The 27,991-nt window shown below is 47.0% G+C and overlaps 2 protein-coding genes across 8 annotated transcripts; one reads left to right on the forward strand and one right to left on the reverse strand.

Annotated features, from left to right (window-relative positions):
- Positions 1 to 102: 102 nt before the first annotated feature.
- Positions 103 to 4,309, reverse strand: pdk2a (pyruvate dehydrogenase kinase 2a). 6 transcript variants are annotated; one of them, XM_049758453.1, is made up of 11 exons: positions 4,106 to 4,309; positions 3,504 to 3,645; positions 3,096 to 3,167; positions 2,834 to 3,018; positions 2,668 to 2,757; positions 2,381 to 2,458; positions 1,898 to 1,974; positions 1,729 to 1,824; positions 1,535 to 1,645; positions 1,316 to 1,429; positions 103 to 1,251 (listed from the first exon to the last, which is right to left on the reverse strand). In XM_049758453.1, the coding sequence occupies exons 1-11, from the start codon at positions 4,221 to 4,223 to the stop codon at positions 1,108 to 1,110; spliced, it is 1,227 nt and encodes a 408-aa protein (XP_049614410.1). In that variant the 5' UTR covers positions 4,224 to 4,309; the 3' UTR covers positions 103 to 1,107. The 6 variants fall into 6 exon arrangements, 1 of the variants encoding a protein (XP_049614410.1); XR_007489159.1 differs by lacking the exon at positions 103 to 1,251 and adding an exon at positions 2,079 to 2,224 and having other exon boundaries at positions 1,392 to 1,429; positions 2,687 to 2,757; XR_007489158.1 differs by lacking the exon at positions 103 to 1,251 and adding an exon at positions 2,079 to 2,272 and having other exon boundaries at positions 1,392 to 1,429; positions 2,687 to 2,757.
- Positions 4,310 to 16,290: 11,981 nt separating this feature from the next.
- tbkbp1 (TBK1 binding protein 1) lies at positions 16,291 to 27,899 on the forward strand. 2 transcript variants are annotated; one of them, XM_049758971.2, is made up of 10 exons: positions 16,291 to 16,667; positions 20,084 to 20,341; positions 22,640 to 22,765; positions 23,186 to 23,290; positions 23,361 to 23,780; positions 24,016 to 24,077; positions 24,911 to 25,026; positions 25,193 to 25,935; positions 26,214 to 26,375; positions 27,475 to 27,899. In XM_049758971.2, exons 2-9 carry the CDS (start codon positions 20,093 to 20,095, stop codon positions 26,340 to 26,342), a joined length of 1,950 nt encoding a protein of 649 aa, XP_049614928.1. In that variant the 5' UTR covers positions 16,291 to 16,667; positions 20,084 to 20,092; the 3' UTR covers positions 26,343 to 26,375; positions 27,475 to 27,899. The 2 variants fall into 2 exon arrangements, with proteins under 2 accessions (XP_049614928.1, XP_049614929.1); XM_049758972.2 differs by having other exon boundaries at positions 16,299 to 16,667; positions 23,361 to 23,508; positions 23,578 to 23,780; positions 26,214 to 27,899.
- The last annotated feature ends 92 nt before the right edge of the window (positions 27,900 to 27,991 follow it).

A 27,991-nucleotide genomic window follows, 5' to 3' on the forward strand; every position in this document is an offset into this window, starting at 1 on the left:
CCTCTGACTTAAAGTGGTCATTTACTGGATGGGCGAGAAGTTAAAATAATAATAATAATAAACGACTGGATCAGCAAAAAACTTGTTGCGCCGAGTCAATACTGGTGCAATTGCGTCGTCTTGTGGACAACTGAGGAAAATCCTCCAACAAAAGTAAACAAGCTGCGCTCTCGTACTTCATGTTACACAAAATGTATGTAAATAAAAGAAACTGCTACGTGCATAGCTGCAAGCTTCATTCCTAAATTAATTCACCGTTCTTTTGCATTGCACAAGTGTGCACACCCTCTCAGAACTGCTATCAGTGGTCATGGTGTTCTTTTAGTGATGATCAGAAATGCATACCTTTGGGAAGTATGGCGAGTGGAGGAGCTTTGCTTGGTCTCACGCAAAAAAATAACAACAACCAGGAGGAGGAGGCGTCCATGACCATGTGCAGTCATGCTTGAGATTACATTTTCGCGGCTTCACACTTACTCACCGTTGAGTGTGTCATTCATCAGTAGCAATCACCGGCTCCCCGTGTCACATTCACACTCTTCTCCTGAACTGTTACACTTGCTCTTCAACAGTCATTGGGTGACACAACCAACTGGATGCCCGCCGCCACATTTGGATGGAAGCTGCCACCCGCTGGTTAGCAAAGTGAGCCTCAAAAATACTGCTTTAACTCAATTTAGTTGTATTCCACTTTTTTTTTTTTTTAATATTAACCTCTATGTCATATTTACAGTATTTACAAACACATCAAGCTAAGAGTGCAGTTATAAAAATAAGATTTGGACTGGACACGTCAAAGCAGTCTGCTAAAAAGAATAAAATTGATAACACAATGGCTGCTGATAGCATCACATGACTGTTTGTTCAAAGGCGTGCACGAGAAAAGGGCTTTGGGGTCCTTCACAGATGTTTTTTTTTTTTCTTCTGTCTCAGCACCTCCCGTGACCATCCGTGGCAAAAATGACACGCTACTGCTAAGACAAGTGAGAGCAGCAGGCACTTGTCTGATTGGTCCATGATGGCGGGAGGGGCGAGGCTAAAAGACGTTCAGGAGGGCTTTTTCGGGATGGGGCGGGAGGGAGTGGTTCAGACGGCCAGGACTTGGCTTCACTTTCCCACCTTGTGGTTGCTCAGGTCCAGCGGTTCTCTGCTGGGGATGCACCAATCGTCCGCCTCCTGACTGACTTTGTAGTTCCTCAGCGCCGTCTTGTTGTACACCGGCAGCCTCTCAATGGAGTCCGTCGACAGCGCCTGGAAACCAGTTTGACACATTCCAATATTCCACCCCAAAAAACAAAAAGCTCTTGAAGCTGACCTTCAGGTAGATGACGGCGTCGGTTCCATGACCCTCCATGGAGTAAAGCTGCAGGTCGCCCTGGAAGTATTTGGCGTAGAGACGCGAGATGGGAAGCCCGTAGCCGAAGCCGGCCTGTGTGCAAGGAAGAACGTCTTATAATAAAAAAAAAAAAAAAAAAAAAAAAAAAAAAGCTTTCCTGTCGGGAAAGGCCGTTGTCACGTAATGTGTTGGACGCACCAGCGGCGGTCGGGCGTGTTCTCCCATCTGCGGCATGGGGGCAGTGGAGTACATGTAGCTGAAGAGATTTTCGATGCGGCGGAAGGGAACGCCGCCGCCCTTGTCGCTCACCTGCCAAGAAGGAAAAGCAACTTGCTTTGACTTTGGAGTCAGCTTCTCTTTTGTTTACGTTCCTTGTAACCACGGCGACGCACCTTAATAGACATGTCCTCTCCTCCGAGAGACACCAATACCCGGATGGCCGGCAGCTCTCTGTTCTCGTGGGACTCGATGGTCGCCCTCATGGCGTTCTGATGACGACAATAAAGACCATCATTAATCGATGGTATTGGTCAGTATCATGAGGAAGAAGGATTTGTTTACCTTGAAGAGCTCGAACAGCATGTGATACAAATGCGACGGCACATAAACGATGCTGATAGGCTGCCGTGTCTTCTTTACTGAACAGGGGACAAAAAAAAAAAAACAATCGCCATTTAAATGTCATCAACCACAGCAGGCTGATTATCTCTGTCAATATTTGTCCGACCCGCTCGGCCATTACTTTTGCTCGAGTGCTGCTAAACTTAGCGGCAGGCCCTCCATGAAGGGGGAGGGAGGGGGGTGTCCATCTGGCCTGAGCACTTTGCGTCGAGTGTGTACACAAGCAAAGCTTGCCCTGTTTATTCTTGTGTTCAATTCCTTGTATTCCTTGAATCCGTTCAAAGAAACAAAACAAACAATGCTCCAAAAAGGATCCTAGACGTCAGACGAAACGTGGTCACGTCATTTCAATCAAGCAAGTGAAGATGATCAAACTCGAGCTGAAGTTTGTAATCGAGGAAATGGACAGACGACAGCACTCACTGTTGATCTCTTGTAGAAGAAGTGGAGGCGAGTGCAGATAGTATTCTTCACACAGCATCTTGGCGCTATGGAAGGCATCTGAAAAACAAAACAGAATTTTTTTTAACAAATACATTTAGTGAAAGCCAAATAATAACACCGTCGTCTTATTTGTGCTTCACTATACACAAATTCAAGTCTTTGCATGTTTCCAGGGTAAAGTACCCTTAGTTGCCACAAGAGGGCGACAAAGACAGCGAACCGCTGGCATCAATTTTTCACAAACTAAAAACAAGGCCAACATTTACCCTGCACCACGTCGCCCACCTGGCAGTGTGGGTCGATGCTGCCGATGGTGTTGGGGTGTACCGGGTTGGTGGTGCCGTCAAAAATGAGAGCTGGCGAGAGACAAGGAAGAGCTTTCAATACATCCGGACTCACAGGGTGGCAGGATCCGTCGTCACGGTTACGCACTGTGCTGGTTGATGAGCATCCGGATGGAGATGCGGCTCATGTAGAAGCGGTCCAGGAAGTACTGGATGTTCTGATTGGTGACGGCATCCTGCGGGAAGACTTCCTTGTATTCCATGACACCCTGAGCCATGGTGGGCACCACATCGTTGTGCCGGTTCCGAATGGTCACCAGGGCGTCCACGAACCTGGAGGACGAGGAACACATTGAATAAATAAATACATGTGCAAAATGGATCAGACGACCAGACGAAATGGGACTTACTCGCCGAGAACTTTGTGGTCATCCGGGTTCTTGTGGAGGAATTCGAGGATCTCCATCAAACTTTGAACGTACCTGTCAACGCATGCAAGGCAGGAAAACGCGGTCACATAAAGAGAAAGTGGGCTGAAGTTCACAGCCGAGGAGGGACCCCCACCCTTTTCTCTCCCCCTCCCCCAAGTTTGCAGTTGCTGCTCCAGCTGGAGCGAGCACAACTTGGTCAAAGGCTGCCGTTGTTATTCCGACCGAGTGTGTGACGTAAGTGGACGATGTGTTGGAAATCGACTCCATGGCTTGTGAGGTGAATGCATTGAGTGTCTTCTTTCTTTTTCTATTATTTAAAGCTGCTAACGGCGTCAAGTCTACAGAATAATTAAGAATCTGGTTCAAACAAGACACACAAACACTGACCAGCTTTGCACGGTTTGTACGGAGGGCGTGGTGAGCAGCTTGTCGGGCAGCAGGTTAATCTCCTTCATGATGTTGGACAACCGCACTGGCAGCTCCTGCCTCAAGAAGGCAAAGGAGGTTTTCTCGCAGGCGTTGATGGATCCTGCGTGGACATACAAAATGGCATCACTGTAAGTGTCAGGGAGTGGAAAATATTTATTTTAGTTGGAATGTCATCCAAGCAATGGTTATTGGCATGTCAGGTCACCACATTTTTTGTTACCATTGGGAGATTAATTATTTGTTTTTTCTTTACAACGCCCTTAAATGACATCATACATGAGAGTACTTTTACAAACAATTCTGTGGTGGCCGTGACGTCACACAAGTCATACTCATAATATGTAGGCGTCTAAGTTGTCCGAGAGAAATTCCTGAGACCTCCGCCTCTTTCCATATCTGACGCAATAATGAAACCAAGTGACCAGCACGCGAGGCAGTCCAACTGCGGCACATTGAATTAAATGACATTTATATTTTTTCGCACATGCAACACAATCTGCAATGCGATGAAAATAGCAGTTTTAGTCGTTTGCATGCATCTCAATCTGACCGACACTCACCGAAGTCGAGAAACTGCTTCATGGAGAGCGGTGAAGGGGAGAATTTGGAGAAATGCTCGATGTGTTTCGGAACACTCGCCAGCGCGGCGTTTTTCATAATATAGCGAACGAACTTCATGTTTGATTCTGTACCAGCTGGTCGCGGCTGGCGAAGTGCTGGTTCTGGCTGCAGCAGAATCGCTGCTTGTCTATCGCTGAAGCGATCACGGCGAATAGCCAACCAGCGGCCGGGTTTTTAATTTATTGACCAAAAGAGCCAATAGAAGCTGCGGAGCGCAGTGGCGAGTAGCCAATAGGCGGTGAGACTGTTTTTTTTTTATTTACACCCTGTTGGACCAATAGAAACTGTGAGAGGCAGGGTTACGTTGTGTATTTATTTTCCGGGTGAGCCAATAGGAGCTGCATGGCATGGTTTGTTATGTGTCTGCGTGGAACTGGTCAGCGTCACCTCTGACCTACTTTGGTGTTCAGAAACGTTGACAAAGTCGTGCACCCGTATATTCTCGTTTAACATTTGGATATCTAGAACAGAACAGAAGAGTTTTTATTGTTATCGAAAATAGGGTGGAACTCTCACAAGTGGTGGGAAGTGTACGTGGTAATAAACACGCAAAGGCAAAGTGATGTCCTCAGGTGAACCCAGGTACATGTTGCTTGCAGCACGTCTGCTCTGTTCAATATTTACATAATGTTTTGAAAAGTCAACAAAAAGAGACAAAATACTCAGAAACATTTTGTCTGGTAGTGAAACCCGGCCATGCATGGACTTCATTGGCCGAATAGGCGGGAGAAGATTCTGTGGAAAATTGCCAGAGTTGGTTTTGAACCGAAACGCTTCTCTCAGGGAACAATGTGTTTCGTTTGACATCACACATTCGTGTTATGTAAACTGATGCTGAGTCGGGATTGTCCTCACAAAGCCGTCACCTTGTTGTTGTTCATCGAAACATGAGTGAGCGCGCACACGCAAGCACATATAATCGTTGTCATGTAACGTTTTGGAGTCAAGTCAAGTGCCCTAACCGTTTTTTTCTGTGCCGTGGGCCACTTTTTCAACTGTACAACTGAAGGAATGGGGTCGAAATACAAAAAGTCCTGCCTAGCTACAAAAACAGATATGCTCAAACCTCATTGAATAAAGTACATAAGCAGACAAGTATATTCACATCAAATAAATAAAAGAAACATTTTAAGCATATAATTATACCTACACACCAAATCAATAAAGAAGGCATAACTAGACATTTTTGATAAGTGGTGATGAGCAAGGTTTTTATAACTTTATGATCTGATATATATTTCTGAGCACTTTGAAATAACAAATGTTTTTTGATATATTGCCTGAATAGCTTAATGACCCTTAAGGAACTGTTTAATGCATGCCTGATGTTTTTCTCTAAATCATGGTCACGGCCAGAGTCGTCTTGACCGTTTAGTACTTCATTGGATCTTATGTTTTGACTAATGCTAGACGCCAGTTTTTGATTACTACTGAACGCTCTGCACAGAGGGAAATATTTTGCCTAACAAAGAAAAGATACGGTTGGAAGCATGAGTAAACTAAGAATATAATGACGTAAGCAAAGACATGAAGTATCAAAAGAACGCACTTTACATAGTCAGGGAACAGCAATAGATTAATGATGTCACAGCCAAAAGCTAACATAATTTCGTACAAAATGACAAAATTGAAAGAATGAGGTACAACAGTGTATGTCCAAGATTGGAGAAGAATGTTCACAGGAAGGTCACGTGGAGATAAAACCAGCAGATGTCAGAGGGAGCCAGCCAAGGACTCGGCCAAAGATGATCGCCAAGGCCGAAAGACGGGATGGAAGACAACAGCCCCCACTGTTAGGTTACGGATTCTAGTTATTGATCTGACTCCAAATTGCGATCAACACTTAACACATAAATTGCTATGTCCTAATCCACACACTGGCGCACCTAACAATTTTGCAAGTTCGTTCTGTCAAAGAGAAGACCAGTAGATCAATCAGACCAAATTTATCAATTATTTATTCCTGACAAAGCGCACTAATACAGGCCTGGGTCCCGGGTCCCTCACACTAAAACTCGTGCGTTTTTGTGACCACCAAAAGACGACACATTCTTCCGGGTTGCCCAGTTTTAAAGAAACACAATATGAATATTAAAGCATGCAAAATATTGTGAGATGATTGGTCGATGGCCATCTCCTCCCCGGTCCAGGTGTCGCTGAGGTCAGACAGTTGGGTTTTTCCCTCGTAGGCCGGTCTCATAGACGTGCTGTTGTTCTTGTTCCTAACCGACCTTGAGATGATCTCCTCCGGTACTCCCTATCCGGGCCTATTCCACAACACTTTGAAGAAAACAAGTTCATGCAGTTTGTCTGCACATTCCTCGCCCCCCACCAATCCACACGTGCACTCTAATACTAGATATTATATTAATATGATTATAAGTTTAACACAAACTTAAAAAATATGTTTGCAAACTCCCAAAAGCACATTTCCCTTTATTCCCTCTCATGACCTCATTTATGAGGTCATCACCCGTTACCCTAGCAAACAGCTACCAGCGCGCTGTCGATCCTTCCTTCCCCCCGCTGCTCATGTTGAGTCACCAGGGCATATTGGCCCATCGGTGGCAACGGGCCAACGGTTTTCTCGATCAACCGGACAGTGAGTGACCTAATACATGGAATACAACAACAATCGCATAAAATCATAATTGTAATAAAAATAGCTACAGCAACAAGCACAGACATGATGAGGCCTTTCCAGCTTCCGAACGTTTTCATCCAATCAGACCAAATATCGGTGTGTACGCCTGAATGATCTTTCATCTTTTTGTTCAGTGTCCTCAGTCCTTCCAACGCCCTGGTCAGTCGGCCTCCTGGTGCCGTGTTGTTTGGGATGAAAGTACAACATGCATCACCAAACATTCCACACACACCATGTTCCTTAGCTAATAGCATGTCCAACGCAATTCTATTTTGGAACGCCATTAACGACGTTGCAGCCAATTGTTCATGAACTGCGGCGAATGATTCAGCTGTATAATTACCCAGCCGTTGGACATTGTAATGAACGTAATTAATACGGTCTACATTTTTATTGGGGGTGATCCATAGGAAGATACTTTCGAATCCCGAGGACACTTGATTAACGAGTTTATACTTATCTGGCACACCCCGGGGCACTCCTATAGTGTCAATATATGTTGGATCGTCGTCGCTCAACCACGGGGGCAAAATGTCTCTTTTGGCTCGCTTCAGGAGCCCCGCCAGTGGGGACTCCAGGTTCCAATTGAGATTCTGTATTTCAATGGGGACAACCACCACAGGCATTATCAACGACACGAGGGCACAGATACCTGATGCATTCTTCGGCAAGCGATCCTATAATTTGTCATCTCCACACCACAACCAGATGTCACTGGTCTTCCTCTGCTCCTTCCATCATTGCTGGGTGAATTCTGGCATGTCCTGTTAAAGCTTGAAAGCAAGTGAATTTGGAAAAAAAACTTTGTATATCACAATTACAAATTGAAACCTACTCACCCATTTCTATTTTACCACTCCCCCCTTTTGACACATTCACCCAATGTGTCATTACGTATCAAAAGGAACCTGCAAAGCGTCCCCTCTCATCACCACACTCATTGTAGCCAGGCCCGCGGAACCTCTAGTTACCATCTGGGCCCCGGGACCATCACCCCAAGTCCTTGAAACTTGACTGTCCACCACACACACTCGGCAACACAAACAAAAATCATCGCACTCCTGTCAGTGAGCTTATAGCCCGGCTGACAGTGGACATTTGTACACACAAAAACTGACATCAAGTATCAAAATTAAAACAGTCATAAAATGAATCCTGGCGCCCGCGGATCATGTCCTGAAAACCACGTTATCAACAAGTTCATCATAAAAACCAAAAGGGCAAGGGTTAACATATTCATGTAAATCCAACACAAACTTTCCACGAATGCAATCGACAACCTGCAAGAATGAAAACAAGTTACGCAAGCAACGCGCAATCCGCTCCTTGGCTGGTGGCTGATGCTGCAAAAAAAAAAAAAAAAAAAAAAAAAAAAATCAAGTCACACAGAAAAACAAAGCAGAGCGTGCTATTGTCGCAAACACGTTCAAGCGTCAAACAATTGGTCACTGTCCACCTAGTCCGTCACCCCGTCGGGTGAGCTCAATGTCGTCACACGTCAAATCGTCCAAAGTCTTGCTGTTCGATACTAGTTCTGTCTTGTCTGACCATATCACTGAAATGGGCCTTCTCCATCACATCGTTTTGTTGTCGATGGTGCCCCTGATTTGATCATTGAGCCATGGTTCCGGTCAGAACTCATCATTTACCAGTTCCAGACCCTCCAGTCTGTACCACCCCTTCAGGTGAGAGGAATTTTATCCTCAATTGCAAACACATCACCCCAACTTCAGACCTCTCTGGCCAATCATACTGCGCACACACAGTCATAGATGATCACATGCGCACACACCCATCCACACACTCGCAGACACACACATCCGTCTCTATCACTCAGCTCTCCTCCCACACTAAGCAAAGTTAGTATGTTAGTGTGCAGGCAAACATTGACTCCTAATAGTAACTCTTCACATTTGGACATACTTGTCAACATGACCTATTGTAAAATCTCCAATTCAATTTTCCATAAACTCGCCCATCAGATTCATCGCAAATTGTCATATATGTCTATCTGGGGGGGAGACGACTGTGGGACCCGCGTGTCAGGGGAGCCTCCATAACCTCAGATTGCTCCTACAAACTCGATCTCTATTAATTATCCTAATTAAATTCAATAAAGATGGGTCCGACTATTCCCTCTGGATTTTTACATCATCATTTGGCTCTCCCCCTTTTTCCTGTTGTCTAGCTCAAATATGTTTCTCAGTCTGCTTCTCTTTATTGCCCCTCTTGGCGAGTCTAACTCGCCCCTTTTTCTCTTCCTAAAAATCCTGCCTGTCACACCATCCAGCACCTCTCCCTAGAATGGGCAGTTTTTAATGTAATTTACGTCATTGCTGTCCAGATCTTCTATCCTCAATCTCCCTTGCTGTCAATCCCTGTTAAAATGCCAAAATGCCCCTGTTCCTCTTGACCGAATCCACTTTAGTCCAAATGTCCTATTCTAAAATGTATCTAACTCGACTTCTACTTCTTAAGCCTGACGAGCCAAAATATCAGATCTCGCTCTTGTTTCTTACCGTTTTAGCCTATTTGTTTTATCCAAATCTGTTCAATCTCTGACTATGATGCTTTTCTCTGTAGCTCTACGCATTATTCAATTTTTATCAAATCTCCTCAGTTCTGTCAAACTCAGTGCACAATGAAGCTCCTGTCCACCTTGACCCGAGCTCCACCCAGTTTGGTAACGCCACAGCAAGGAGTGCGATTTGGCCGTCGGACACTTCCAACACCCCTGCGTCCCAGAGGCCACACAGAGTGTCTTCCATGCCTTGGTCCGCCTCTTTCGGCCAACGATATTGAGGCCGTTTGATAGGCTGCGTCTCATCCATTTGGAGATCAATAGGGGCCACCGAATGACAAAACCCGACATCAAATGGACCCTGGGACCAAAGTGTGTCGGGCAAGGCCGCCAGCATTACTTCAGAGTCCTCATGATCAGTTAACTCCCTACCGTGTGTGCGGGACACCATAATCTCCTCCAGCAATCCTGTGTCTGCCATGGGTTGTTTAATTTGGTATGCATTCTGAGACTCAGACCAGTACAAATTAGGAATGTGAGTTTTCCGCCAATCAGTCTGTTGCAACAACTGCTTGACCATTGAGCCCAATTGTCTGGCCTCGTGTCCTGGGGCAAGAGCCAGCGAAATGTGTGGCACCCCTTTCTCTGTCATTTTGAACCACTGCATTTGTTCATATGTCAATTCAGTTGCCGCTGCGACTCCCTCTTTACCAATCAAAATGCACGATGAAGTTAAATCCCACATGTGCCCTTCAATTTCTTCAAACAAATCCCGATATACATCATCACTTTTTCGGTCATAAAATAGAGTGCAATGCAAAGGATCAACAGGTGGGTGGTATGGCGCCAGTGAGCAGATCCAGGCTTCCACAGTAGGTAGGTCGAGAACACACCGCCACCAGCAGGGGTCTCTGGCTCCAGCCTGGCCCAGTAGATGGTTGCAGTTTCTGCTTCTGCCGGTAGGGGCGCCATCAGCCACTGACCATGTTGTTGTAGCTGCTGTGAGCACTGGATGCTGATGCCATCTGGAAATTGAATAATCACTCCCTTTGGCCCACACAGAATTCTGGCTTGAACGGCTGACAGCAAGTCCCTTCCCATCAAATTGATCGGAGTGTCTGTGGAATGGATGTATTTGTACCACAGTCTACACCCTGTCCGGGTGATCACAGTTTCAAGTGGTTTGGTAAAAGGCAGAGTACGTGGTTGTCCCGAGAAGCCGACTAAAGTTGTTGTTTTCTTTGACAGTGAGGATACAGGAAGGGCAGTGTTTATTGATGAATAAGTTGCTCCTGTGTCCACCAGCATCTTCACAGGTTTTTCTTTCCACTGTCACATGAAGCATTGGCTCCGCCGGGCCACTGCTTTCCTGGCTCCCTGGGCAGCCCTATTCAAATTGTCCACACCAGAGATCATCATGTTGGTAGTACTGACCTCCGTGCGTTTGTGGGCGGGTGGCTCCGCGCGGTCGATACTGTGGGCATTCTTTTGCCCAGTGGTCGGTTTCGCCGCAGATGAAACATGCGTTGGGCGAATGGGGTTTGTATGCTGCCCTCCCCGGGTAAGCAGGTGCACTCCCTCTGTATCCGCCCCGGAACTGGCCCCTTCCGCGCCCCACCACCTGAAGAGCCTGTGACATTTGCATTTCCTTTTTCTGTGATTTAGACTGTTTAGCTTCACCATGCATTTTTGCCAACTGTAATTTCAACAACTGTTTAGATAATGCGTCTGTCTCGTTTTCAACTTTAGCTTGTGACTCAGTGAACATTCTGCAGTGATGCAAAAGATGACGTTTAAATCGTTCTTCGGCACAAACCAGAATGTCAGGATCTGACATTAGCTGCTTCTTCACATCTGGCGGAAGTCCATCCAGCAGCGCCGTTCGGAAGAGCACCTCTGCCTCGTGCGTGAGAGCCGGATGTCGACCTGTGGTTTCAATCCAACTCTCCACACATGTTACATAATGTTGTGCAGGTGACATTTTCACATCATAAGGAAACATAGTGGGGGCCAGATCGGTGGGTTGTGGGAAAGTCAATTTAATGTTTTCAAACAGGGGCGCTGCTACTTGTGGCAAGGGCACCTCCCTCCCCAGTCTCGCTGTGCCTGCTGCTTCCTCAGTTGCCTGCAGTTGCACCAGGGAGCATGCTCCTGCCAACATCTGGCGCATGTCACCGAGTGTACAGCTCTGCCCACTCATCAGAGCCAAAAATTTGTTCAGCCACACCTTGCCTCCTCTGTGAAGTGGGGGCATATTTTCCATTATCGTGGTCACATCACGGAGCACCATGGGCTCGTAGTGCTGACCGCCCGATGTGGTCACCAGCGGACACATCAATTCATTTTTCTGCACCTCGGCCTGTGTCATCTGTCCCTGACCACTCCGCAAATTATATTTTCTCCGTGTCTCTCTCTCTCTCTCTCTCTCTCTCTCTCTCTCTTTCTCTCTCTCTCTGTTGCCCATTTTAACATCTGCGCTTCCTGTCTACGCTGCTCATCGGCTTGATCAATTTTCTTTTTTAGCTCCTCATTCTCGGCAGTAAGTCTATGCCAGCTTTCTCCTTTTGTCACATTGGACGGTTGAGGGCTCGGACCGGGGGTGGAGGTGTCCACGCGGGATGTGTCCACGCGGGATGTGTCCCCCTCCCGGGCCCGTCGCCTCTCTTTATTTACTGCTTGTTCAATCAACTGTACAATACTCTGATCCGCCCTTTCGCCTTCGCCCTCGACATCCACTACCATCCTACCACCCAACGTCACCACCGGATCCATTACTCCGGGGTCGCCGTACGGCGGCGGTCCAACATAGCTCACTCCGAGTTTCGGGGCACTCGGGTGTGTCACATCATGCAAAGATGGATAAATGCCCTTGTATTCATTTCTTTCCTTGTCTATTTTCACCGCTTTCTCTACCCTTCTTTCTCATGCTCTTGTTAGCCTGCCATTGTCCAAATCAAAAATGTTTTTTTCTTTTAACTGTCTTTCTTTTGAACCTCTAAATCGCTCGTGTTGCTAACCTAACCTAACCTTAAAGAAAGGACAAACAGATTACTCCCAATAGCTCCTCATTATTTACGAGTTAGCCCCCCTTTCTTGAACATTCTCTGATCCATGCCGTCTTCCTCCTCACACTGTGTGGATGCAGCACACAGGGTGTGCACATAAACGCACACACCGAGCGCGCACACAACCGCACGTACACACACACACACACACACACACACGCATACGCACGCACGCACGCACGCACGCACGCACGCACGCACAATCCATCTCTCATGTAGCTTCTTTGCCACTTTCTATCGGTCAATACCACTCACAATTTGCGCTTCCACATCAGCATATACATTCCTTCAATCTCACTGCTTCAAACATTCACTGAGAAACTCACACTGTCCCTGCCCCGCCCGGGCTATAGCACCCCCCGTGCGAGAGGGTCGCGGCATCAATGTTGACTGGTTACAGGCTGGCCATTTCCTGCAACAATCATGATGCCGGCCCACCGCCCGCGCGAGCATAGCACAGGCCCACGCATACAGCCCAGACCCGCGACTACGCGCGAGTGCAGGCTCGCCCATCAGTCTCAACCTCTCAAAGGGCAGGCCAACTTTGCTGTTGCGCCCTTCACCATGTTCACATTCGACATCTTTCAATGTCTTCTACACAACATTTGTTGTCTCTTATTCTCATCCTATCAAGCCACCGTTCTAGTAACTTTCTGTCACACACCTTATTTTCTCTACTGCCACACTTTGCTCATCTTAGTTTCTCTAACCAACTTAACTTAAACACACCATTCTTCCATAGAACACACATCACTCACACACACTCATATACACACCCACTCATGAGGATCCTCTGCGCGCACACTCTCTCTCCCCCCAATTTGGTTCATTTTGGATGTTTTAGCGGTCTGATCTCTCACAGGAGGAACTGTTACCACCGGATATTTTTTGAGGAGGCCTCACTTCCCCTCGGGGATCTCTTTATTAACCCCAGCTATTTGAATACGATCGTCACCGCACCCTTGTCCGCCACGACGAAGCACTAGGTCCCTGACCTATCAGTAGTACGCGTAAGTCCCTGACTTTACCGTACACGTTACACACGTAAGTTCCAAACTTATTCACCGTATGTATCTTAACTTCATGCACACCTTATTTGATCTGAACGACAGTCTCCTCTTAAATTTCCTCTTTCAATTTGCAGCATTTCGACTTATAGTAACAGGTATTCTGCTTACCTTATCGGTGATGAGCTCAAGGTTTAGGAAACGTCGTACCAGCTCAACGTTGTGCGCTTATTCCAAACGGTTCGCCGACCGGGAGACAGTGTCCCTGACACTGTCCGGTGTCTTGGCTAAAGACCACGAGTTGTCAATTACCCTTCTCTTGACATCACGTCCGCGGTCACCAAGAAATTGTTAGGTTACGGATTCTAGTTATTGATCTGACTCCAAATTGCGATCAACACTTAACACATAAATTGCTATGTCCTAATCCACACACTGGCGCACCTAACAATTTTGCAAGTTCGTTCTGTCAAAGAGAAGACCAGTAGATCAATCAGACCAAATTTACCAATTATTTATTCCTGACAAAGCGCACTAATACAGGCCTGGGTCCCGGGTCCCTCACACTAAAACTCGTGCGTTTTTGTGACCACCAAAAGACGACACATTCTTCCGGGTTGCCCAGTTTTAAAGAAACACAATATGAATATTAAAGCATGCAAAATATTGTGAGATGATTGGTCGATGGCCATCTCCTCCCCGGTCCAGGTGTCGCTGAGGTCAGACAGTTGGGTTTTTCCCTCGAAGGCCGGTCTCATAGACGTGCTGTTGTTCTTGTTCCTAACCGACCTTGAGATGGTCTCCTCCGGTACTCCCTATCCGGGCCTATTCCACAACACTTTGAAGAAAACAAGTTCATGCAGTTTGTCTGCACATTCCTCGCCCCCCACCAATCCACACGTGCACTCTAATACTAGATATTATATTAATATGATTATAAGTTTAACACAAACTTAAAAAATATGTTTGCAAACTCCCAAAAGCACATTTCCCTTTACCACACACACCGAATCGCCCATAACCAGCACCCACTCCCATGGCGAACTTGCCCCAGCCCAAAGACTCAGCACCCATCAATCTCGGCCCACAATGTGCAACTGAATATAAGCTGATCAAAGAACCTTGAACATTGCCTTTTCTGAATGGAGACTTTCCGCTCTTGAAAGGCCCAGCACTGTATTGTGCTTTCCTGAAAACAGAGCTTTCTTGACAAGAATTGTGATTGAACTCAACCAACCTGTGTAAGTCTAATTTCAGCTTCAGTGTCTTAGCATTTTCCTAAATCTGAAGAAATCAAACGAGCACGCAGTGAGTAAATTGGATAACAGGTGATTGGCAATGGCTTTTGCCGTGAGGCGCAGATAGCGCGCTCCCTAAATTGTGGACAAAATCCAACACAACCAAAAATTCTCCACTGGGCAGAATGTGTTGAGGAGGGGTTATATTACTCCACGCCACCCCCTCCCCACGCTAGTAGTTTTCCGTCAGCTGGCATTCCTACTACGAGCTGGGCCATATTATGGACCGGGTCAGTGGGAGGCTAAAGGTCTCAGGACCCCGGGGAGGGAGGCTAAAGCGATGCAGATGCCGGTCCCGGTCCCGGTGCTGGTGCCAATTGATATGTCAGAGGACCTCTATTCTCTGAGGGCGACAGTACTTTACAAAACATCCGCTCACTATCAATTCACATGGTTGCGCAGTCCAGTGCCTTACGTGTACATGTATTCCTGCCCCGCAGCATGGCTCATGAGAAAGTGAGCCCAATTCATATTTATATTTATATAAATTATAATAAATATATTATAATATATTATATTATATATATTATATTATAAATTATATTATATTATATTATATTATATTATATTATATTATATTATATTATATTATATTATATTATATTATATTATATTATATTATATTATATTAATATTATATTATATTATATTATATTATATTATATTATATTATATTGTATTATATTGTATTATATTGTATTATATTGTATTATACTTTATTTTATTATATTAGACTTTATTTTAAAATTGTTTAAGCATGTGCTTCAGACTGTAACCACGAGAGGGCGACAAATCAATTCAAACATCAATCCACCATCAATTGACATGGTTTTGCAGTTCATTGCTTTACGTGTAAATGTATTTTTGCCCTGCAGCATGGCTCTTAAGAAAGTAAGCGCTGAGAAGAACGACGTGTGCAATATAGGCGTACTAGTTTACGGTACTTCATTGGCTATATTTATATTTATATACACTTACACACGCCTCAAATTGGAGCGACATTCCGCGCGTTTTTCTTTACACACAGAAAGTCCATTGTTTTAATATGGGCGATTTAAGGTAAATTTGGACATTTTGCAAGGAGCACTGCTATCTAGTGGAATAAAAGTAGAATGCAAGAATGCCCCTTCTGGTGCGCTTTCTTTACTGATGCTAATTTTTGACTGAGCGCATTCTGACATCTGAGCAGGGGTGTAAATCTGTGATCTTTTCTTGACAACGACGCCTGGGAGGAATCAGTGAGGATAAGGGGATGCGAAACATCACAAGGCAGCAGGTTATATCGCGACGCTTACATAAGAAGCACCCACTAGTGTGTTATTTATTATACACGCTGCCTGACTGGCTGGCTTGCCTGCTTGCTTTTCCCCCCCAAATAAAACCAACAAGTCCAAAACGAGTAGCTGACAGAACACTCAGTCTGCCATTTTGGTTCGATGCTGCCATTTTAGGGTCATTGTGGTCATTTCCCTTGTTTTGAAAATTCAACCCTTAAAGTCAATTTTACTATACAATATGAAACGTGGTCGGGATGACAATCACAAAAAAATTCCCGACAATCTATGCCCCATCTGAGTTGACATCATTACTTTTGTGCAGACTGCATAATAATATTATAATGAAATATGTCCTTCGTCATTCTTAATGAATGTGGCGTCATCACCAGCGAGAGAGACTGACGCTGCTATTCGGGCGACATCATCAGCATCATCAGCATCCTCCTCCTCCTCATCCTCATCCTCATCCACAGAGCGCGATGTGAAGCTGAGCCGCGCCGCACACGAGCGACTACAGGCGGCGTGCTTGTGCTTAGCTCTACGGTCGCTTCCATTCTGCCACTCCGGAGAGCGAAGAGGAGAAAGAGGAGGAGGAGGAAAGAGCGCCTTTTCTCGCGCCTACGTGCCCGCTTGGCGCACGCCGCACCCGGCCATGGCCCTCACGGCGGATCGGTCCGCGACATCAGAGCGTGAGTTCAAATTGCATCCCGTATCTTTGCTCGTGGACGCGCAGCCATGTTGGCTTGCTGTTGCAATATATACACTCGTGCACAGCACACACGCACGCGCGCAGACAGCGTCATGTCCCGGTACAAAACGTTCCAGTGTGTATTTTTTTTCTACGTGCTTTTGGAACATGGTTACAATGTGAGAAGCCCAAGCAGGCAGGATGATATGAGGAGGAGGATGGAGAGGAGCACTCTGCAAAAGTTAGGCACTGGAGTAATTGCAAAAGGCGCTCAAAACAGTCTTGAACGTCACAAAGTTGAGTACAAATACGAACTTCGCAAGCATGAAAGCTGACAAAAGCTAAAACAAACAAAACTCAACTGAGCATCTGAACAAATCATGCAAAACCCCGAATAGTAGTCAAGGCCGCCCTCTAGTGGTTAGCAGAAGAATAGCAAGGCCATCTGAGCAATCTTTTTTTTTTTTTTTTTTTTTAATCAGTGTTGTCATTGCAGAGGATTTGACAGCTTTTATTTTGAGCCTCTTAATGCCATCTGAACATTTACGTGCGGTGTTGACGCAATCAGGGTGAGAAAATGGCTATGTAAGCAGCAGATGTGTCGACTCTGTGGAATGAAGCTAAATCATACCCCAGCTGTCAACTAGCAGGCCTTGTTCTTGTTGCTCAGGTGCATTTCCAGTTTTTTTTTTTTTTTATGCAGCCCTGCCCGGCAGGGGCCATGCAACTCTGAATGTTACTACGATAGCAAGCGCTAACAACGCTAAAAACATAGCAACACTCAAGCAAGACTTTTGCAAAGACATTTTTTGGAAGCGACTCCAGCGCTCGGCGGAGCTGCGGGGCTGAGCTTTGACACAACATATGAGATCATTTATCTCACTCTCCTGCATCATCACCTCTGGGCACACGACACACGCTCGCTCTCACACGTACAGAACACACGCATGCGCAGAGGAAGTCAGGTTGGTTGTTTAATTTCACACTTAAAGGCCCAAATGATTATTTTCGGTGCCGTTGGTTTTTATGTGACACCCAGCCCAGACAGTGGCAGTCAGGCGGCTTGTGTTGTGCAAAGAAAGTGCTGACGCAGGCGTCCAAAAGCGACTCTTTGATGATTTGTGGAAACAACACCTCGGCCGTTGGCAGCTCGAGTGGGAAGACGCTCACGTGCATACTTTGGATTAGCCGCCTTTTCACAAGTGCAGAGCCGTCGCGGAACGGTTAGCATGTCTACCATGCCATTATTTGTCCAGATGTTCGATCAATGCATGACGAGCTCTAATCTGATCTCCACCGAGTCTCATCCGATTTTCCGAGAGCGAGTTTCCAGGAGAGAGGATGCCGGCGGGCCGTCTGAAAGCCTCCGCTGACACCTTTATGAGTTACGACCGATCCGAGGCGCTCAGGCGGCACAACCTCCCATCACCATGGCGACCCGGAAAGAGGACAAAGTAGGCAATTGAGCGGGCGGGAGGAAGGAGGAGGTGAGACAAAGGAAAGTCAGAGGAGGCAAGGCCATTGCTCAGGCAGCAAAGAAACTCCCAAAGGCCGAACGAGACGTTGGAATGCAATGACTTGGACGGACGTGTCACATGACCACCAAATGTGTAAAGTGTTATGTTGGATATGACTTTGGACGCTGGAGCCAACAAAAATATCTTCCCCCCGTTTTGCTTTCTACTATTGGTAGTCTACTTCCATATAATCCGCCCATGCTCAGCAGGGATCTGCTCGGTCTTTTTTTTTTCTTCTGCTTTGCAAAAAAATATGCAGGTAACCCACTTGCCTGTCGCCGCTTGCCAGGCTGCCCGCATTCCCCAACGGAGCGCCTAAAAATATCTACTCGCGCTTCCCAGTCGGTCCCAGCAACGTTTCGTTACGTTATTGTGGTTGGCTGGAATGAAAATGCGGGAAGTAGAGACAGAGTGTGCTGATGGTCCAGTCTAACATCTGGATAAAGTTCAGTAAGTTGCAAGAGAATCATGATGACACCGTCTAATATCTGGAATGAAATCAAGCGGACATCACCATCCAGCCGATGTCGTCGCTCATTCAAGCACGTCATTAGCGCTTTGACTGCTCACGCCATCTCGTGATAAAGACACAGCGGGCTCGGGGGAAAAAAAAATAAGACAGCCAGGTTGCCATGGTTACCACGATAATAGCAAGTGACACCGAGAACAATCGACAGTCCAAAATCCATTTTTACTTCTGCATTTTTTTCGAGTCAATACACTCACGGGTCAGATTCCCCTCCTCCCCCTAGGGACCACCTTCTGTGATCAGCCCCCCCCCCCCATCCACCTCTCTGTGCAGCATAGAGGCACAAGGAAAGCGCCCTTGGACAAGGACGCCTGCAAAGGCACACGTGCAACCTCAACACACACACGCGAGCAATCTGCATTCAAAGCTGTGACTTCCTCCAAGTTGAACATCAGCAGCATCTGCTCACATCCATGCCTAATGCATGAACGACATACATACATACATAAAGCGTGTGTGCGGGGGCGTGTGTGGAGGCGCCTGCTTACGTGCGAAAACGTGTCAGACGGAACGCAAGAGTGCAGTCAGTGTGAATTTGCTTCTGAGGAGAACTTTCACACAAGCACACGTCAGCCGCTTGCTTTTGCGATTGGCTGGCGACCAATCCAGGGTGCAGCCCGGCTTGCCGGGACAGGGTACGAGTGTCGTCTAAAACGAACAGATCATTGAAGGGATTCCATTTGTGTGCCTGCAAGCCATGAAACAACATTTGACGGATTCACTTAATAAGGTCAGAGAGGCGCTGCGTATGGATCTGCTGGATTGGATTAGCACATCGATACTTGAGCCTCCGTGTTCCAAATATACACACCCGGTCAAATATTTGGCAAACAAAGAACGTCTGGAGCGATTCATCTCATTATACAAACAACGATTCTGATGAAAAATGAATAGTCGTCAAGGGTCATTCGGCTAGGTCGCATCCAGTAAATACGACGTTTCTGAGTTATGCCACATCGGCCGCCATGAGTTCGCTGCTAGGCGGGCCCGAGGGGGGTCCGCACCGGCGTGGAGGACGCAGCAGATGAAAATGGCTCCGGGGGCGACGGCTGACTCACGGCGCGAAGTGGCCGCAGCAGTGGGAAGTCACTGGCACTACGTGACCAGCCAGCCACTCTCAGTGATGTCATCACAGGTGTTTCTGCTCATCGGACCAATCCTCCTTTATCTCATTTACATATTAGCAGCGGTTCGGTCTGTCTACTTACAAAACTGATTTCGCAATCGGCCTGTTCCCCACAAATACTCGACATGGTCAAGAGTCTATCGAGTCCGTCCTGCCAAATTTAGTAGGCCGAGATGTGCTTGTGTCTCCTTTGAAAGCAAATTGGTTCATATTTAAGGAGAGTGTGTGTGTGTGTGTGTGTTCAGGTTGAGGACATGCAGTCTCTGTTCGGCTGCGGCGAGCTGGGCCTGCTGGGCGGGGCCGGCAACAGCGGCGGCGCTGGCCTGAAGGAAGACGGCTGCGGCGGTGTGGGATGGCGTTCGCCACCCCTCAGCTCCGACAACGTCTACTCGCCTTCGCACTTTGCCTTGATCGCCGCCTACCAGGACATCAAGAGCCGGCTAGGCGGCCTAGAGCGCGAGAACAGCAGCATTAAGAGGAAGCTGAAGCTCTACGAGATTAAGGTAAATGCACTACTTCCTGTTTGGCTTTGTGTTGGCAAGCAAAAAATAATTGTTTACTCTTATTAGGTCAATTATTTTTAAATTGACCTTCCACGGAAAGGTCAATAGATTTCTAAGGAAACCTATGCAGATTGACGGTGGCCCAATCTGCTGCTGCCGTCTAGTAGCTGGGGGACTGACTCATATCTCAAATTATGAGTTGTATCTCAAGACAAAAAGCATTTTTGTCACCTCGTTTGCATCCTGATGGAGTAAATCTCTGGATTTTAGCCGAATGACCCATCACGCTCTCTCCACTTGTAGGCGGAAAAAAAAACATTACAAGCGAAAACGAGCCACGAGGTCGACACATGACTCAGAGCAGATGGAAGACGCTCAACTTTGTGACTCATCACAACTTGTCTTCACACCCTCCGAAAACATATTTGGCCGGGAACAAACTATGGGCCTTTTGAAAAGAAAGAAATAGTGTTGATGAGCAAATGGTATCCCACCCACCAGATGCTGACTACATTTTCAGTCTGCATTAAGTCAATGCAATTGAATTAAATTGAAATGTTGCAACTTCAGCACCGGACAGCGCCGCGGCTTAACCGGGGGTTTCGCTTTCACTAAGCGTGATGAGCCCCCGTGCATGTGGGCGGTTGCCATAGCAACGCCGTCTCACTCTATCACCGCTCGCATGACGTCGTGGTCATCGTAGCCTAAGATGCCCTCGTAAACAAAATGGCGTCTTCGTGGAGGACTTCTTAGAAAAACACCTTTGTTCATTTCCACACTCCGAATCGAAAACGGGCCTCCCTGTTTTCTTTTAGCGTTCTGCCAGCTTTCTTTGCTCCCTCCTACGCTATTCCATTACGCTCGCTCCCCACCTCCGGAATTGCTGCACGCCAAGCCGCAAGCAAAAACTGCCATTGACTCACAGTCAGTCCAGGGGGGGTACGCCGCCTGCGGCCCAAAGTCAGGTTCTAAAGAAATACTACAAAAAAAAACAATGAGTGGGTTTTCAGTCAGTTTTCCTCAAGACTCAAATCAACCTACTGGGAGAAAGGGGATTTTTTTTTTTTTAAATTTACTCCCTCGACAAAAGCGCCACTCTGTTACCAAGTGTGCTCAAAACCCACAGAGACTGATGCGCATTTAGGGGGGTGGGATGACACTTGGAGTCTACCTAAAGGCCCCCCCCCAGGAAAAAGAACATTTCGAGCTCAAGCTGTGTCCGGAATGAGTTGAGCCAGGGCGACCAAATGCAGCTTGAACCAGGATTTATTGCAGGGAAAAGGAGTTGGAAGGGAGGCAGTTGGGGAACCGACGACACAGACGGGAGGGAGACTCACGGCCAGCAAAACAGACAGACTGACCGACATAAAGTCCCCTTGGACAAGGTTAAAATTCTGACCGTGAGCCTTCAGAGAGACCGAGGGAAAACCAGATGACAAGAACAGGAACACTGGGCACGAACAGGAATGGACACAACAGTAGACACCGACAGGGAGAAACACACGGGCAGGGCTTAAATACACAGGGTAACAAGAGGAAGCAGGTGACAGACATTACGGTAACGAAAGGGGTGTGGCCGAGCGAAGTGCAGGCCGAGCGTGCTGTGGCACGGGAGTGACAAGCTGTACTTTCTTTTTCTCAGAGTTGAGCGTTTTGCTAGTGTCGCTCCCTGGACGCCCTCGGTGCCTTTCGCTGTTTAACTGAGCAAAGACAGTTTGGCTAAATGGAAAAAGGTAGTTAAACTCAGTCCTCGTCCAGCCGTCGCAGAAAGGAATTTTTTTTTTTTTTAAAAACGCCCAAAGCTGACGGAAGGCATTCTAAATGCAAATGCACTCGTTTATGTTGCTTACATAACACGTCGCTCATGTCGGCAACGAGCCCCCACTTTAACTCTCCGGATGTACTCATGTTGCAAACAGAATTCATCCATTAACTCAACATGCATACTTTAGTTCTTTTTTTTTTGGCACACTGGATTCATCGGAAAATATTCAGCATAGGAATGAGCTGCTCAGTTTAAAGTTGAAATGATTTGAATGGATGAACAAATCTTATAAATAGGAGGTAAAAAAAAGTCGTAGTTATCCTCAGTTTAATAATATTTTTTTACTTTCTAAAGAAAATTTTGCAGTTGCAAAACGTGTAAGACGTGTTTTGTTTTTTTTTTTCAACCCTGAGCTCCGTCAATGGAGCTCGCAGTCTCAGCGTGTGAAGTCACAAATAAAATACATCCAAACAAATCAGCCATCCGTTTTGGATTCAGCGCGTCCTAACACATTTCCTGCTGTGTGTTTTCAGTTCCCGATGATCAGCGAGTTTGCCGAAGACACCAATTCGTACTGCTCCTTTGAGAGCAAAGAGACAGCGTTGCTGCACTCGGAGAACGACAATCTGCAGCAGAGGGTCAATATCCTCACGCATGAGGTGGGAATGCAAGTTTGAAATTGGAATAAAAAAAGAACCATGAATGAGCCAGGCAAGGGTCAGTTGGTTATATACGTAGAGAAAATTGTAATCGCCTATAAATGCCACAAGATGGTGTTAAAGTACTCAAAAAAATATTAAACAAAGCTACGGCCTGATAAAATACAAGTCTGTTGTAGTTTCAAGTCTCCTAATGAGGGTGCGCTGCAAACAAGGCAAAGCGTCCTGGGACGCCTTTAAGTCTTGAATCTGATGAACATGTTGGAGCTGCTGCCTGCATGTCCTAAAAGGACTCTTGTGTAACATCTCCCTTGCTGCATTGTTGGCCTGTTTTTTTCCCCCCCTTTTCTTCTTCTTGGTGGAGAAGTTGGACAAAGTGGAGTAAAAGTGTGCCGTTCCGTCTCGTCTTTGCCCTCGCAGTTGCAGAAGAGGAAAGAGCGCGAGGAGCAGCTGGAGGATGTGATCCAAGCCTATGAGAAGATCCACATGGAGAAGAGCAACCTCCAGAGGGACCTGGACAAGATGGTCTCGGCCCGCTTGTGTCTGCGGCACAGCAGCGTTGTCGGCAGTGATCATGTGACCTTTGTGCTTGCAGACGGGTTTGGTGGAGAAGCACGTGGAGCGCATCCTGGGCCTGGAGGCGGCGCTCCGGCAACGAGACAATTCTGTGCATAAGCTCAACTTGCAGCTGCACAGCAAAGACATGCAGTACCTGCAGCTGCATGCGGGGCCCGACGCGCACAGTGAGTGTGAGCGCTCGTCGACACACACACATACTTTTGTTCATCTCGTTTTTGCGAATGTCGGTGCAGTGCTGGACTGCCCAGCCATAACGCTGCAGAGCTCGCGCAGCCTGGACACGCTGTCCGACCTGAAGGTGCAGCGGCTGGAGGCCGAGCTGGAAGGGGCGCGGCACGAGGTGCAGGGCGCGTGCCAGCGAGAGGAGGAGCTCAAGGCGCAGTGTCAGCGCCTCAAGGAGGATGTGAGGCAGCTTCAGGGCGGCCAACGGGATAGGGTGAGGGACAGCGCGTTTTTAGCTAGCTTCAGGAAGATGCTAAAAATGGAGCAATTAATATGAGTGCTGTACTGATGAACCAAGAGAGGATGGACGGTTTTATACTGCCCCCAGGTGGGTGAGATGGTCACACCAGTTGGAGCGTCATATTTCGTATGCTTCCCAGAATCAATCCATTCATGGAAATAGATTCCTCACGCTTTCGTGCGGCTGATTTCACGCTCTACTTTGGCAGGAGATGTCGTCGCCGTGCAAGCAGTGTGACGTGGAGTGGATCAAGAAGGTGGGAGATGAGCAGTAAGTCAGGGAGGGAGGGGCTGGGAGGGGGAGCAAAGATGGCCCGAGACAAAAAGTCATACGTGTCGCAGTCATTTTACGATTGGCTGGAAAATCGAAACAAAGATGAAATTGAAAGAGAAACAAGAGACAGAATCGACCGCAGCCCACTTGAGGTGGGAAAAGCCAACAAAGAGGAGAAGAATAAAAGTAAAGGGTGAGCGTGTGTGTGTGTGTGCCGCTCGTCTTTCCGCTGTGGCTTGGTTTTACTCACTGCTTTCACATCCTCCCACTGAGAGCCCCCCTCGAAGCCTTCTTGTAATTTGGAGCATTTAGTGTAAACGGCACAACTCTTCACTGAGAAGATATTTCAGCATTTTTATGAGCAAATGGGAATCGGGGAGAAAAAGTAATATATTTGACATTTTGCTGTGGAAACAGAACTCGCACATCAGACTTATATAAGCTATTTTAAACATTTTTATCTTGTAAATATAATTTTTAACACCATTTTTCACTTCCTGCAGGTGTCCCTGAATTTATGTCCAAAACTAACTTTTTTTTTTTTCAGGTGTCTCAATATTTTTGTCGCATTTCCTTTGCATTCCAGTAATATTTCCAGACAACAAAAACAGTTACCTAATCGCAGTTCTTGACCTCTTATTGTCATGTTTTAAGATGCCACAAGATGGCGCCAAAATCAGAGGAGTTAAGTTTAGCCTGGATTCGAAACGGATATTAAGGAGAGTCTTCACCCTGGTGCATGTACACTACCGATGCATCTTGCAAAATCATCTTTAAGGCAAATGAGGTCACGAACGAGAAGAGGCCCATACGTGCGTCTCCGTTTCCAGGGTCAACCTGGCGCTGGCATACACGGAGCTGACGGAGGAGCTGAGCCGCCTGCGAGCGCTGAGCTCCGAGCAGACGGCGATCCTGAGGAAAGCCTCGCAAGAGCAACACAGTCCGGGTGAGTCGCCCGCAGAAACACGACAGGATGCATCCATTTTGACACCTCCGCCTTTCTGATGCCACACAACTTGTTTTCTTTTACAAGACAGGAAACTTGTCAGATATCGAAATTCTCAACCGTGTTTGAAAAACTGATGCAATTTGTGTTAACGGTGTGCTTGCAGTCCAGCTGCACTCTCCCATCCACCACCAGCGCCACTCGCCCGGATCGCAGCGCCACTCGCCCATCTCTCAGCGCCACTCGCCGGTGGCGCCGCAGCCGCCCGCGCACCACTCGCCTATCCAGCAGCGGCGCTCACCTGTGCTGCAGCGCCTCTCGCCCGACACCCACCGCCGCTCGCCCCTGCTGGACGTGGGCGAGGCGGGCCCGGCCTCGTACTCGTGCCGCCCGGCCAGCCAGCACCTCCGCGCCAGCTTCCAGGGCCGCCGCAGCTACTCGGAAGTGACCGACCCGTCGGCCTACCAGTGCCCGCCGCGCTTCTCCCTGGACCCCGTGTCCACACTGCCTAAGCCCCGGCCCTTCATGGAGGCCTACTCCAAGCAGACGTCCCAGCACTCGCAGCACAGAGGGGTATCGTCGCCCCACCAGGGTGGCGGCGGAGGAGACCACCCCAGGGAGATGCCCTTTCCCCTGCGCTTTGAGCCGCCGCCACCACCGTCCGCGCAGGCTGCGCCGCCGCCCCCACCAGCGCAGTCCTCCGAAGATGAGGAGGAGTGGACCTGCACGCATCCCATCAGCCCGCCTAGAACGCTGGGTGTGCTCCCCGCTGCCGTGCCCGGGGGCCCTATGAGGGGTTCGGCGCCCTGCTCGGCCTTCCCCGCCCCTCGGTGCCCCAACGCCCCAGGCTGCCACCCCCAGCCCGGCTACATATCGGCCGAGCACGCTCAGTCGTGGCCCTCCATCAATGTGAGTGTTGAGCCTTGTTAGTGTGTTGCTAATTGAGATGACATGAAAGACATACAAAAGAGGTTTCATAAACACCTCGGTTGACGCTAACGTTACCTCTGGCATTTTGCTTAACGTGGGCTCATATAGAGCGTGAGTAAGTCGACATTATCGACTCGTTGGGTCTATTTCACACGAGCCCGAGCGGTCGCGCCGACTCATACGAGAGCGAACGAGATGCGTAAAGACGGCCGGCCACCGCGACAGGCGTCTAACCGGCCACCTGTGTCACTCGGCAGCTCTGGATGGAGACGGAGGAGAGCGAGGTGCGGAGCTGCCCGCTATGCCAGCTGATGTTCCCCGTCGGTTACCCTGATGACGCCCTCATCAAGCACATTGACTCCCACCTAGAGAACAGCAAGATCTGATCGCCATGGCGACCGGAGGACCAATATGAGAGGGTAGCAGGGATTTTCTTTTATTTTTATTCATTTATTCTAAATGATGAAGTGGTGTTGGAAATTTTTCAGACAGTAAATTTCCATGGAAATTTAAACTGAGGATTTTTGAAATTTTCCAAAGTAGAAACTTTCTATGGGAATAAACTGGAAATTTTGTGTAGTTTTATGAAATTTTATTTTTAGGATTTTGCGCCCCCTTGTGGAGATTAGTTTTTTTTTTCAGCTGAGAGTCAGCCGTAAATTTGGTAAATGTATTCCTATGAATTTCCATTAATTTCCATGGGAAGTTTCCAATCCTACAATCAAGCAAAATGGCCGCTTCTGTTCTTTTTTTTTTCTTTTTTTTTTCCTAGTGCATGGCTCCATCTTTTGGATTAGTGAGTCCCATCCCGTGCTTTTTCTTGGGCTTTTTTGCTGGAGGTCCAAGTGGCTCTGCATGTTGGTGTCACCGTCACAGTCCGAGCTTTAAAGACAGCATGAAACATGTACATTTGCACTCATGTTATACCTTTTACGCTTGCGGCCTATTTATTTATTTTTTTAAGTATCTTAGCACTTTATGCTAGCTTTTAGCCTCTGCCGTGTGTCGGTCTCCAGGCCCTTAATATACATTATAATATAATTTATATTGTAAATCAGTCGAGGCAGAAAACAAACATAATTTATATTTTTGCGTCACATTTGAGCCTGGTGGAAACTCACACTGTACAGAAAAACACAGACGAGGTGCACTGGGTGTCTGCCTAAAATAATAAATAAATAAAACAACACGATGTTAGCCAGACCGCCCCTTTCAACAACAAACAGCAAAAAAAAAAAAACCCAGGAAAAAAAAATGTCTGAGGAGGAACTCCTTCTTGATCTGCTGGCGAACTTTGATAAGACAAACTTTCACACTGATGTCAGCTCATCTGAGGTTTTATCGCTCACATGAGCACGTCCGGCCTTTTTTTTGTGTGTGTGTGTTTTCGTCACAACGCCGTGTCAGCAAAAAATGATTACAGAGGTTTAATAACGCATACTGGCGTGAAGATCCCAAAGTAACCAATTGACATTCCTGCACTTTCTGCTGTTTGAAAAGATTTTTTTTTTTTGAAAGGGCTACTTTGCTGCCAAGCACGTCGCAGACTGATGACATCACAACTGATGATATGAGCAGAAGATTTGAGTCCCAATGTTGTCATACTGGCGTAAAAACATTAAAATTGTTATTCATGATTTAATAATTGAAAAAAAACACGCTGATATAAAACAAATAAGCATCTTCCACCCAAAATCTTTTTTTTTTTTCTCTCACGTTGACTCAGGAGAACTATGAAAAGAATGCCAAGCAGAGGAACAATTCATGCTTGTCCACCATGTTTGCCCCACTCAGGAGACAAAAAGGCTTTTACTGATTGTGATGTTGTTTTGCAACACGACACAATGCTGCCAGTGGAGACGTAACGAGACATCTCGATGTCACCTTTTTTTTTTCCTGTATCTGTAAATAGTCCAACCAAATAAACTTGCACTGAAACTCGCTTCCTTGTCTTAACTTAATTTCAATTGAAAAAAACTTCACAAGTTTCTACTTCACATTTTCACACAATTGATGTCTTTGCGAATAAGTGAAT

This window comes from Syngnathus scovelli, chromosome 21 (genome assembly GCF_024217435.2).
Source record: "Syngnathus scovelli strain Florida chromosome 21, RoL_Ssco_1.2, whole genome shotgun sequence".
In the NCBI taxonomy this organism is placed as follows: Eukaryota; Metazoa; Chordata; class Actinopteri; order Syngnathiformes; family Syngnathidae; genus Syngnathus; species Syngnathus scovelli.

Excerpts from the sequence above, each read along its gene's own strand:
- pdk2a (XM_049758453.1), bottom strand. The coding sequence starts at position 4,223 with ATGAAGTTCGTTCGCTATATTATGAAAAACGCCGCGCTGGCGAGTGTT. Across the intron at positions 3,168-3,503 it reads GTACAAACCGTGCAAAGCTG|GTACGTTCAAAGTTTGATGG; the intron begins GTCAGTGTTTGT and ends ATGCGTTGACAG. Across the intron at positions 1,430-1,534 it reads AACACGCCCGACCGCCGCTG|GCCGGCTTCGGCTACGGGCT; the intron begins GTGCGTCCAACA and ends CCTTGCACACAG.
- tbkbp1 (XM_049758971.2), top strand. The coding sequence starts at position 20,093 with ATGCAGTCTCTGTTCGGCTGCGGCGAGCTGGGCCTGCTGGGCGGGGCC. Across the intron at positions 20,342-22,639 it reads TGAAGCTCTACGAGATTAAG|TTCCCGATGATCAGCGAGTT; the intron begins GTAAATGCACTA and ends GTGTGTTTTCAG. Across the intron at positions 23,781-24,015 it reads AGGGCGGCCAACGGGATAGG|GAGATGTCGTCGCCGTGCAA; the intron begins GTGAGGGACAGC and ends CTACTTTGGCAG.